Raw genomic sequence first — 12,800 nt, forward strand, 5'->3', positions numbered from 1 at the left:
ACAATAAAGGTAAAGACTGTTACAAGGCAGGGATAGGAAGACACTTTGGGAGAGTCGCCCCAGTGGTGAGCAGCGTCGGCTGGCTCTTCATTCTGGGCGTCACCATTTTATTCAAACACAACTTTATTGAAATTTTATTCAAACAGCTGCTGTGGACAGCTGTTGATTTTGATTTCAAGCTTAAATTTGTTTATTAATATATTTGACTATGTGGTTACATTCTTTATGAAATTAAATATTTTTAATTTTTACAGTGTTTGGATGCTAATTTTCATGGTGTTTTGATGGTTTTATAATTGATATAATTTTAGCAAGGCCAGCAATATATCATTTTTGATCACGTCTTTAACAGGAGTATGGTCAGTTCACGGAAGGAACCATTCGAGATGGAGCTTTGCGTTTCTGTTCTTGCCCTGTGGAAGGCAGTTTGTCATGGAAATGGTAATTAGACATAACTATGCTGATGTATTTAATCGGTCATTCTTTTCTAACTGTTCATAATTTTATTTCCTTGGCAGAGAAGAGGAAATGTAGAAAATGAAAGTTTTAAATTGCAATCAGTAGGCAACCTCCTAATGACTGAAGACCTTAAAGTGACAGTGGCTTAAGGCAGGGCCTATGGATGGGTTTAGCACAGTGCCTTAAGCTCAAGAATGGGACAATGCCATTACAAGATGTTTAATAAACAAGAAAGAAATGAAGATAAGTGAGGGTGGAAAAAATCAATCCAAGTGGAAAAATATTTGGATGAAGCAAGGAAGAATTGTAAAAACAAAATAAAAGCTTAATGCTCTTTATTTGAAGCATTTAGCCTTTGCAGCAAGATAGATGAGTTGAAAGCATATGCGAGTATGATCTAATTGCTTTTATTGTGGCATAGTTACAGGATGTGCAGGACTGTGCACTCAATGATCCAGATTGTGCAATGTTCCAAAAAAATGGCTGAAAGGATTAGGAGGTTGAGTAATGTTATTCATAAAGAATGGGTCAGAATGGTGCTGTTGTGATCCAGTAGGCTGCAATGTGGACTTTGTATATGTGGAAATATTGAATAGATGGGGAAATAAGTTAACAGGCTCTAAAATATGGACTCTTGATACACCAAACCATAAATGGGGAAATATCAAAGGCGTATATGAAAACTTTGGTATGCTATCACAGGATATTTTAATTTGCCTATTGATTGGACAAACAACATTGAAAAGGGTGTAATTGAAGACAAATTCATGGAATAAGTACGGGATTGCTTCTTGGATCAATATTATAGAACCTACCCAGGAATAGGCTATTTTGGATTTGGTCCTGTGGAATGGGCAAGAATTAACAAGGTCCTTGTTGTTTAAAACCCCCTAAGATGTTGTGACCACAAAATGGTAGAATTTGAGATACAGTCTGAGGGTGAATATGCCTCGTCCAAAATATCTTCAACTTGCTGTATGAAGGTGAATTTTTTCCAGAATAGTCTGGAGAAATAAGCAGTGATACATATTTAAAGTGGTAGATATTTAAACAATTAGTTCATAAAGCTCAGTAGAAATGTATCCCAACAAAAAAATAATATTTTATGAGAAAAGGGAACCATTTGTTTTTAACGAATAAGGTCAGCAATGTTAATAATAAATAAAGGATGCAAAGTAGCGAGAGCTAGTGGTAGATGTCAGGACTGAAAACCAGCAATGAGAGTGAGAATTATACAGCACAGAAAGAGGCTGTTCGGTCCACCACAGTAACTCTTTCACTCAGCGATACTAATCTTTACAAGTACCAGGTCCATACCCTTGGCTCATCCAGATAATTTTTAAACTCTGCCCTTGCAAATGATCTCTATCCCCTGAACGTTCATGTGCCTATCTAAAAGCCTGCTTGCACCACGACCACTGGTCCCTGTTCCTATGTAAATAAATGTCCCTGCATAAAATAAATTTTCCCCACATATTTGCTGTGAACCACCCCCCCACCCCCAACCTGAAACTCATGTGACAATTTTACCCTGAGGAAAATGTTCTGACTATCTCACCCAGTGTGATAGTACAGATTCTACCACCAATGTGTATATGTACAGATGGTAGTGTAGGATGACTGTGATTGGCTTAGAGTGTAGCCACACCTACTGGCAGGCCTTAAAGGATTGCTCCTAACCAGACCAGGTCATTCTGGACTGGTTGACCTACTTGCAATATACTCCAGTCTTTTTAGTTAATAAAAGCCTTGGTTTTGATCAACGTCTTTGGTTCTTTCAACGTGCACTACAACTAGCGATTCATAACCTTTTTTTAACTAAGCCCTCTTAGGTCTATGAGCAAAGTTTATGGGTCCCCTTCCCTGTGAAGCAATCAAATTTTGGTGTCTTTCATACTTCTGCTGACCACATGAAAATATTAAAAATATGTCATAGAACCCCCATTGAGAATGGCTGCTCTAACCTATTAATGCCTCTCATAATTTCATAAACTTGTATCAGGTTTACTCTCTGACACCAGCGAAAACAATCGTAAATTTGACCATCCTCTCCTCATAGCTCATACTCTCTAGTCCATTTGTGGAAGTCAGCTCATTGGAGGCATTTAAAATGGAGATAGGTACATTTTTGAAAGATCAGGGAATTGAGGTCCAAGGGGATGTGGCTGAGAGTTGCTGGTGAGACCAAGGTAGATCAGCCATGATCTTATTGAATAGCGACCCAGACTTAAGGGGTTCAGTGGGCAACTTCTGCTCCCATTTTCTTGTGTTCTTGTTTGAATTTTGTTGTTAGAAAAACAAAACAGAAATTCTCAGGATACTCAGCAGGTACGACTGCATCATCAAATAGTTTCTATTAACTTTCTTTGGATGCTTCCTTAGGTTCTGAGAATCTCCAGCATTTTCTTTTTTCATTATTAGCAGTTTTAAAATTTTGAATTCTTTTGCTTATTAACTGTTCATTGTTTGGAGAAATATACTTCATGTTGTAGAAATTAAGTTATTCAACATATCATTGGTGACTTGATTTTCAGAGTTAAGATACAAAATAAATGTTAATGACCTTTTATTTCCTGCTTTCATAATATGTAATAAGCAGTGTATTTAACGTGCAGTCTCTGGGGCCAAAATGAGATAAGAAATGGATTATTCCAGTTAACAAGGTGTGAGAATAAATTTTCAATGCAAATCCTTTCTGCAGAAAGAGCATACAAATAATTTAAAGTAATTTGGCATTCATTTTGGATGAATAAAATCTTTGGTTAATTTTGATCCTTTAAATTTTGCTCTTTATAGAGGAAAACCAGCAATTGCTTATAACTTCTTCTGATACAAGTGAACTTTTACTGAATCTGTTGTCATGCAAGGAGTTTGAGATCTATAAGGAGTGCCTGGATCTACTGTCCATTTTCCTTTTGACTGAACACGGCAGAGGTCTGCTGCTGAGCAATCTCAATTTAATCAGGTAATGCCTCTGTCTTCCCTTTGCGCTAAAGTTCAAAAAAAAAAGGGTAGAAAACCTATATGTAAGCAGTCAGATAAAAATTAGTGAGAAAGCCTCGCACCGGAAACAACTTTTTAAAAAGTTGGAAAAAATATTTAAGTATTTATCACGTGACAAAATGGATAGATTGATGTTTTCATGAAAAATAATCTACAGTGATTACAATTGTTAGTTGGGCTTTTACGTTTAATTCTGATCAAAATTTTTTGATGGAATTTAATTAATGTTATGATTCCTTATGCTATCACTGCGGGGGAAAACCTAATCGGCCATGCCTTGCAGCCAAATATTGTCATTTATTAGGTGTATGTATGCGACTATAGTACATTAATTTTCCTATCTGAAGCAAGATACTGTTGTAGAATTATTTTGTGGGCATAGAGGCAGCAATAAATGGAATTGTTAGAGCACACAATTGTTAGAGTAAAATTTGCCTCATCAGATTTGTATCATCTCTGTATAATAGCAGTTTAGCTAGTACCTTTCCTGATTCCATAAATTCTTTCATTTATGATACCTTTGTTGGTTATGAATGTACACTTAAATTTACTTTGGTGCCTAGAGTGCTGCAGTTGTGACTCCAGTGCTCCATAAATATTTCTCAGGATTCTTTGTGTTTGGATTTTATTCTCTTTGTTGTACAGCCCATGACTGCATATCCATTTCAAAAATAGATACGCAGTCATTCACTTACAATGAACAATGCATCAATGTCCAGAGACCTTGATTATCGTGTATGATTTTTTTTAGTAAGGATGTTCTAATTTATATTTTAATCGTTTTTCGTACTGAAATGCAAGACTTCATATTTCTGATCAGTTAATTTAAATCTTCTATCTTCACTACATCACCTCAAAGTTGATTGCTGCCTTCCTCAGGGTTTATGTAACTGTGGTAATTGTACCCTGTATATTAAGAAAACCAGTAGTTCTTAGAGCAGTGGGAATTCCACAATATCATACCCTCCTGGCCGAGAAATAACCTTACATCAGTCTTGCCTTTTTCCGTTAAGCTTAAGCATGTTTATTTGTCACATTATACCTAGTACAGTCAGAAGGGTTCTTCTGTGAGCAGTCTAACCAGTTAGCTCAAACAGTTATGCAGCTGTATAAACTAGAAAATGCAATATACAGTGTATGAAGTGGCAATAGAAAAAAAATCAGTTATACCAATCAAGGGTAGCATACAGAACTGATGTGGGATTAATTCAAGACTTGATGGCGACGGGGAAGGAAATGTCTTTAAGCTTATTGATGCAACTTTTTTCTGTTCATGTTGTCTCTTTATTCTATGGTCCTTAATTTGAATGCATGCTTATTATATGTCCTTTTATCAAATTCATTTTGGATGTTCGATATGACCAACATCAGTGATATTTTCTTCATCGACTCTCTGATAGTTCAAGTAACTATTAAGTCAGTTAGGGATGATTTGTCTAAATCTATGCTGACTTTCTCCAGTCAAATCCAAATATATTCAAGTATCTGCTAATTCTCTTGATTATTGATCAAGAAGTTTTCCGATCATCAAGGTGAGACTGATCAAAAATTACTCAATTTATTTCCATACCCTTTTTTGAACAAGAGTGTAACACTTTCATTTTTCGAGTTCTTAAGCACTATCTCTGTTATCTGCTTCTAATCAAGTATCTGTTAGCTATTTGGAAAATCATAGCCATGTCTTCTACCATTTTCTCCTTTACTTTCAGGTTCTATTTGAAACAAATGTCAACTTTCTGATGTTATCTGGAATTCAACCAAATGGCAAAAAATTGAAAAAATGAATGAAAAAATAAGAATAAATAAAAAAATTAAATTAGTTTAAAAATTGTAAAAGTAAATGTTATCTGAAGTAACATAAACCTTTGGTGAAGATGCTAGAAAATATTTAGCCAGTGGAGTGTCTTGATTGCTTTGCTTGTCGCAGCTGTTTGAATAAAGTTGAATGGTATTGCCTAGGATGATGCTGCTTGCCGTTGGAATGATTCTCTTAAAGTGTCTCTTTATCCCAGCTGAGGAAGAGTCTTTATCTTTGTTAATACATTATTAAGTATATTGATGAGGCTTTCTCAGTAAACTTGGGAGGGGGTAGTTAATTCTGATGGCAGCATGTTTAGTGTAATGGTTACTGCAGAGATTTGCACAGTGCTGTTACAGGACCAGCAACCAGAATTTAAATTTTGTAAGTTATAGGAAAGACCTGATTAAAGTGATCTTTACATAATTAAGGCCTACATTACTGACATATTTTGCAAATTACTTTACATTTTCACCGTCTTTTGTTTTATAAACTGCTTATTCTTAATGCTGGTGTGTGAGTTGAGCATTATAAGAGTGAGTCTCAAGCAACTGTTAAACTTGAGTATTTGACATCTACCAATCTCCGTGGGTGCAGATACCAGGGGTTTTATTGCCTATGCCAAAAATATATTGTATGTCTGAATTTTTTTGTCACTATGTCATTAATTATACTTGATCTGTTGTATAATAGTGTGGTGACTATTCATAACAGGTATGAGTGCATCTTAAAAATTGTTCATTGTTCTAAATGACATATTATTTCCAAATTGTTTATTGTCTAATATCATTTATTTTTGTGTAGATTGATGAAGACCTTGATAGGATTCGTGAATTACTCTGGTGAAACCAGTGGTAGCGCCATGAAAATTCTCACCGATTTAATTACAGAGGAAAAGTAATGGTTTATCTCGTGTATTACAAGCCTTTTATTTGTTTGTACTATGTAATTTTATTTTCATCTATTATTTCAAAGAAGGTTACTTGTAGGGTGGCATGGTTAGCGTAGCAGTTAGTGCAATATTATTCAATGCCAGCGACCTGGGTTTGAATCCGGCGATGTCTGTAAGGAGTTGGTTCATTCTCCCTCTGTTTATCTGGGTTTCCTCTGGGCACTCTGGTAGGTTAATAGAGGAATTTGGAAGGCACATGTTTGTGGGCCAGAAGGCCCTATTACTCTGCTGTATGTCTCAATTTAAAATCCCTTCTCCATCGAGACTCTGGTACTCAGTACTGTCTATCTTTTGAGATGTATCTGTCATCTCCATCAAACTTATATCAGACTTGCTATAAGCCATGAATAGTCTGCTATTTGCATTAAATGGGACAGCACAAAAATGGCCATTCAGCCAATGGATTGATATTGGCAATTATGTGTACCACAAATCTCTCTCACCTATATAATTTAATCTTACAAGCATTTGTTATTCTGTTCTCCTCACTTCTCTGACCCTTCCCTAAAAGTATCTATGCTATTTGCTACATTCACTTAATTTGGTAAACAAAAGTTTCTCTCTGATTTTTTTTAATTGGATTTATTATCTTTCTTGTATTCATTGTCCACATTTATAGAAGTATCTCGACTGCAAGCACCCTAATAAATCCTTTTATAATCTTAAATTCTTTCATTCAGTCACCTCAATATCTTCTAGAGAATAAAAAGCCCAAGCCCAAGCCTTGTCAAATAAAGATCAATTAGTATATGCTCCTGTCCTGCACTCTATTTTAGACTACTTGTGTCTATGTTTTATTTAATAATATAGGGATCTGAACAGTGTAAAATATTTCATATTATTAGTTCCCAAGTGTATCGGATTTGTGCTAGTTAAAATCTTTAGTTATGAAATATAGATTTCTTAGTAAAGTTAGTTTTTGTGGGATTGGACAGGGACACGCTCACTGATACCATAGACCTTTACTCTCAGAGAGAGAGAAGCCATTTGTGAAGACGAAAGGTCCGTTCAGGTGTTGTTCTGCTGGAAGCTTGTTTGCTTGAAAGGTCTACTAATTCATAACTGCAAAAAGTCACTCAAAACTATGTGTTTTCTGGAGAAAAAGCTGTGTACACTAGCATGCCATTCTGCTGGTTATGCTCGCAGTCAGGCTAGAGTCATTTGGCTCACGATTCATACTTTTGAAGAAGGCATTATGAATTTCAAAGACAGAAATTGTCACATCTCATGTGATGAGACTTTTCAGAGAAACATCTTACTGGAACCAGAGGTGTTTTGAAACTAGAAGACAATGCCTGGCCATCCTGTAGGTAATACAGGATTGAGGCAATGGGTTGGCCATCCTGTAAGTTACACAGGATTAAAATACAGTAGCAAAAGGTTACTTATGTTCTCCTTGTGAAAAGTAGGAATTCTGGAAAGGTAGTTTTGAAGAATTTAGCCACTTCGCTGTCTCTTGGAAAAGAGGACAGATTTCTGTTGTGTCCATTTTTTGTATGATCACTTCATGTAGTCCTTGTTTGGGTTTGTGAAATCATCTTGGAAGAAAATAGCCACTTCAATGTCTCTTTGGAAAAGAGGACAGATTCATTTTGTGGAGCACAGATTCCAAAATCTCCAGGCAAGTGAGATAAAAATTGTTTGTATGAAGAAACATTGCTATTAAAACAACTTTACAAAATAAATTTGTGAATTTTAAAGGGGTCTGATGACTTGATGTTTCAAAACACCTTCACAATTGCTTTTGACCAACAATTTAAAGAAATCGGATGGCTCACACTTTATAATTGCTTTTGAACAGCAGTAACAACTGAGTTTCAGCACAAAGGCTTTCTGAGACTGAACTTTAAAATCATCTCTTCAGAATTGTATCTGAATTGAAATGGTTTTGCCACTCTCTCTCTCTCTCTCTCTCTCTCTCTCTCTCTCTCTCTCTCTCTCTCTCTCACACTAAGTTAGAGTTAAGTAAGAAGTGTCATGTTATTTTTAATAATAATTTTTTAAAAATATTGTTTTTGAAAATGTGATAATTCCCATTGCTGGTGACTTAATTCCTAACACTGTGAAGATCTTTTAATTGTGAAGTTCTATTTTATTTCTACTCAATAAAGTTCCTACTAATAACTTGCAGTTATAAGCACTATACTTTGAAACCTTGTTGATGCCAGTTAATATTTTTAATTGCTGGTTATTCAAAAATGTAGTTAAAATTAGCAGGGTATGCTTATGTTGTTCATTCTTTTTCTTTGTTTTTGTTTCAGTTTGACTAGTGTTTGATTTTTATTCAGTGGTTTTGCATCTGGTGCTTTTTCATTTCATTTCACTGAAACCAAAACAGACATCATTAATCACTGAAACATTGGGTTGATTCCAATGAGAAAATTGGACTTTAGTCAAAAATGGGGCCAATGTTCACCGCGCACTTTGATCAAATCATGTCACTGTGAGAAGTTATCAAATCCCGCCTACTTTTTTTCCCCCACAGTGTGTAAAGATCATTGTTTTAAGACCATTTTATACCACAGGAATACTTGGACAATTGCTGTATTTGTTTAGGTTATTTTCCTAAAGAACAAGAAATAAAGGGAATTTCTCTGAAACATGGATTTTTAATATTCCCTTGTCTGACCATGTGTGAAAAACAACATCAAAACAAGTGAACTACATGACTCAAGTCCGCAGGACAAAATAAAGAAGGAAGCAAAATGGTTAGGGCAGGTTTGCTTCGAGAGTTCTCAAAGGCAATCAGCTAAGCTCCTTTTTTGAAAATGGAAGACACCTTTCTCAGGGAATATCATTCTTGATTCCTCAAAAGCTATTAAATTGGGATAATGAAAAGCGTAAATCTGGATGACAATCCTAATTTGAAAGTTCTTTGAGTATACCTAATCAAACTTGTTTACAAAATTGTGTTGTTTTTTTGTGTGTGTGTATGTGTTTGAAGACATTAAGTCTCTAGTTTCTTCCCCATTAGGTTTAGAAAACATTGTCCGAATGATTTTGCAATTCATGTAATGCCATCATTTGAAGTCCTCCTGGTAAGGAATTAATTCATACTGTGTTTCCTTGCATTTTTGGGGTGAAGAGGTCTTATGATCATTGCATGCTTTTGTTCGTGTTCTTTCAAACTCATTGCATGTAATCATGAACATTTTCTGAATGTATACTTAATGGCTTCATATTTCTGATGCACATTTGTACTTTGCTGTTTAAATTTGCAGGAAAATGTGATAATGGTGAATAAGCAGGTTCTTCCACAGTGCATTTCAGTCATAGGGAACTTAGCATCTGATAAGAGAATTTCTGGGCAAATAGCAGGAAGAGAAGAATTTTGGAAGTCTTGCCTAATTTGCATCGTAAGTTTTCTAAGAAAATGGAAATGTATTTCCATTTCTTCCAATTTACTGATTTTCTGTGGCTCTTTCATCAGTATCTTTTTTTAAAGTAAAATTTGGCGTAAACAGTAAACTGTTTTCACTGACTCTTTTAGATTTATTTTAAGTCATATTGGAAAAGTATTTCATATGACCTTTATTTCCACTAGTTGTAATGGTTTACCTTGTATGTTCTGCTTCTTATTCATGAGGGATAGTGGTGCCTTCTTGCAGAAGATAATAAACATACAAAACCACTAACACAAGTCAAGTCACCTTTATTTATCATTCGTACCATGCTCGCATGTTTCTCCTGTGTACCCCAATGCTAAATACACTCCCCCAATTAAGCATAAATATGGTCAAAAAGTTTTAAAAGGTTTAATATGCATTGATTTGCACTTTAAAATTATGAAAGATCTGAAAATAAATAAATATTTTGATTGATTTATGTTTCAGCATTTTTATTGATGAATTGCACTTTAAAATGCTAAACTTAGATTATAAAGGATCATGCCACGTTTAATGAGGCAGCTGCATTTTGGATGGATAAGACAATGGAATGTAAGAGCTTACCCTCAGATGGCATGAGATATTTGAAAGTAGGAATGCAACTACATATGTCAGCCTCTGCACTGGTCACGAACCCAGTCTAAGGAAAGTCCTTTTTTAAACCCTTCAAGACCCCTAACAGCATTTTCTCATGATACCAGTTTGTACTACCTTATAACACTCAGAATATAACTCAGAGTCACAGTATTTTTGGTTTTAAAAAAAAATGTTTTTCCACCCTTAATTGGCCTTGAGATATTGCATGTTCTCACAGCATTGCCACTTTCCAAGCCCTCATCTTTTTTGTTAATCTGCAGCCATAATTTTGTGTTTACTTATCAAGGAAGAATCAAATAAGAAGATTTTCATTAAATCTATACAATTCTAAAAGGAGTTGGAACAAAAGTCAGATATCTGAGGAGTACATTGATAAAGTCAAGGATTGATCTAATTGGAGCAATGGTATTGATGATCCTATAATCTTTACTCTGTAAAGCTGTATTTATATTTTATTAATTGGTCATACAAGGACATATTCTGATAGTTCATTGCATTGATTTCTCAGTCTGAGATATAGAGGTTTTTCATCTCATGTATTTGATGATCATGCTTCATTTAGTAATAATGTCTTTCAATTTGTATAGGATGTGACTATGTCAGTTAGCATGGCAGAGAACAGGGAAGTCCTGTACACTCTTCTAGGCCTGATGATAAACCTATCCATAGAAAAAAGTACTGCGAGACAGGTAAGAAATTCATGAGAAGAACAACAGGAGTTTATCTTTAGGTAATATTTTTGTATTTTGTTATGATATAGAAAGAGGCTATTCAGCTCATGATATCCATTTGGTGCCATGGAGCAATTCCATTAATCTCATTGTCACATTTTTCTCCTTGAAGCCCATTTTCTTGCATATGCCCATAATCACTCCTAGCTACCCATCAATGCAAGGAACAATTTACAGTAATCAATTAAGCTGAGAGGAACCAAGAATACCTGGAGGCCACTAATGTGCTCCCAGGAAACAAGTTGAGATATGATATCAGAGGTCAGAATTCAATCTGTGAATCAAGAAAGCAGCTACACTTGCCTTGACATCATACAAGGACAACATACTGCACTGCAGCGTTTCATTTTTCCTGAAGGCACCGGCAGTATTACTTCTGTTGCTGCAACTCTGTACAGATAATTGCCAAACCTTTTAACTCAAGGGAGTCAAGTGGCCTAGATCATATCTACACCTACAGTGCCCTCCATGATGTTTGTGGCAAAGACACTTTTATCCTTTATTTGGCCCCATGCTCCATTTTTAAATTTGCAATCAAATAATTCACATGTGATTAAAGTGCAGATTTCAGATTTTATTTAAGGTTATTTCAATACATTTTGATTTGACTATGTAGAAATTACAGCACTTTTTATACATAGTCCCCTCATTTCAGGGCACCATAATGTTTGGGACATAGCAATGGTGTATATATTATTAAAGTAGTCATGTTTAGTTCTTTATTGCATATCCCCTACATATAATGACTGCTCAAAGTCCGTGATTCATGGACATCAGGTGCTGAATATCTTCTCTGGTGATGCTATGCCAGGCCTCTACGATAGCCATCTTCAACTCCTGTTTGTTTCAGGGGCTTGTACCCTAAAGTTTTCCTTTTAGCACATGGAGGGAATGCTCAATTGGATTTAGATTGGGTGACTGACTTGGCCATTCATGAATTTTCCAGTTTTTAACTTTGAATAATTCTATCTTTGCTTTAGCAGTATGTTTGGGATCGTTGTCTTACTGTAGGATGAAATGCCATACAATCAATGAATTTAGAAGCATTTGTTCTAACTTGAGTAGATAAGATATTTCTATATACCTCAGAATTCATTTTGCTACTGCTATCAGCAGTTACATCAATAACAAAGATAAGTGCACTAGCACCTGTGGCAGCCATAAATGCCTTAACACCCCCACCACTATGTTTCACAGATGAGATAGTTTGCTTGGGCAGTGCCTTTATACCTTTACATTTTGCTCTTGTCATCACTCTGATACAGGTTAATCTTGGTCTCATCTGTCCACAAGACCTTTTTCCTCCGAATTCTGAAGACTCTTCTTGGCAAGTTTATAGATTATAAATACTTGGCAAACTGTATTCTGGCCATCCTGTTTCTGTGGCTAACTAGTGGTTTGCATCTTGCAGTGTAGCCTCTGTATTTCTGTTCATGAAGTCTTCTGCCAACAGTAGTAATTGACTCATCTTGCCTCTTGAAGAGTATTTCTGATCTGTTGGACAGGCATTTGGGGATTTTTCTTCATTATGATAAGTATTATTCTGTCGTCAGCATTGAAGGTCTTCCCTTTACAATTACTGAGCTCACCAGTACGGTCTTTCTTCTTAATGATGTTCCAAACAGTTGATTTTGGTAATCCTAAGGTTTGAATGATGTCTCTTACTGTTTGATTCTTTTCAGCCCCATCATGGCTTCTTTGACTTTATTTGGCACAACTCTGGCCCTCATGTTGAAAAATGGCAACTACAGACTCCAAATGTGATCAAAAACTTAGAAGCAAGTCTCACTCTCTTACACCTGTACCAATTGTTACATCATAGACCAGCAACAATAGAAATGCACTAAGAGGCTGTTATTGTTTTTATTTTAAAA

At 35.5% G+C, this 12,800-nt stretch overlaps 1 protein-coding gene across 7 annotated transcripts in view; it reads left to right on the top strand.

Annotated features, from left to right (window-relative positions):
* The window catches only part of ttc12 (tetratricopeptide repeat domain 12), a 103,634-nt gene that overhangs the window by 60,785 nt on the left and 30,049 nt on the right, over positions 1 to 12,800 (top strand). For all 7 annotated transcript variants that reach the window (XM_069894839.1, XM_069894840.1, XM_069894842.1 and 4 more), the window contains 6 exons: positions 353 to 441; positions 3,256 to 3,424; positions 6,065 to 6,157; positions 9,187 to 9,250; positions 9,434 to 9,568; positions 10,783 to 10,884. In XM_069894839.1, the coding sequence (XP_069750940.1) occupies positions 353 to 441; positions 3,256 to 3,424; positions 6,065 to 6,157; positions 9,187 to 9,250; positions 9,434 to 9,568; positions 10,783 to 10,884 (652 nt within the window). The remainder of the gene's footprint in view (positions 1 to 352; positions 442 to 3,255; positions 3,425 to 6,064; positions 6,158 to 9,186; positions 9,251 to 9,433; positions 9,569 to 10,782; positions 10,885 to 12,800) is intronic.

Source organism: Narcine bancroftii, chromosome 8, assembly GCF_036971445.1.
Source record: "Narcine bancroftii isolate sNarBan1 chromosome 8, sNarBan1.hap1, whole genome shotgun sequence".
Lineage (NCBI taxonomy): Eukaryota > Metazoa > Chordata > Chondrichthyes > Torpediniformes > Narcinidae > Narcine > Narcine bancroftii.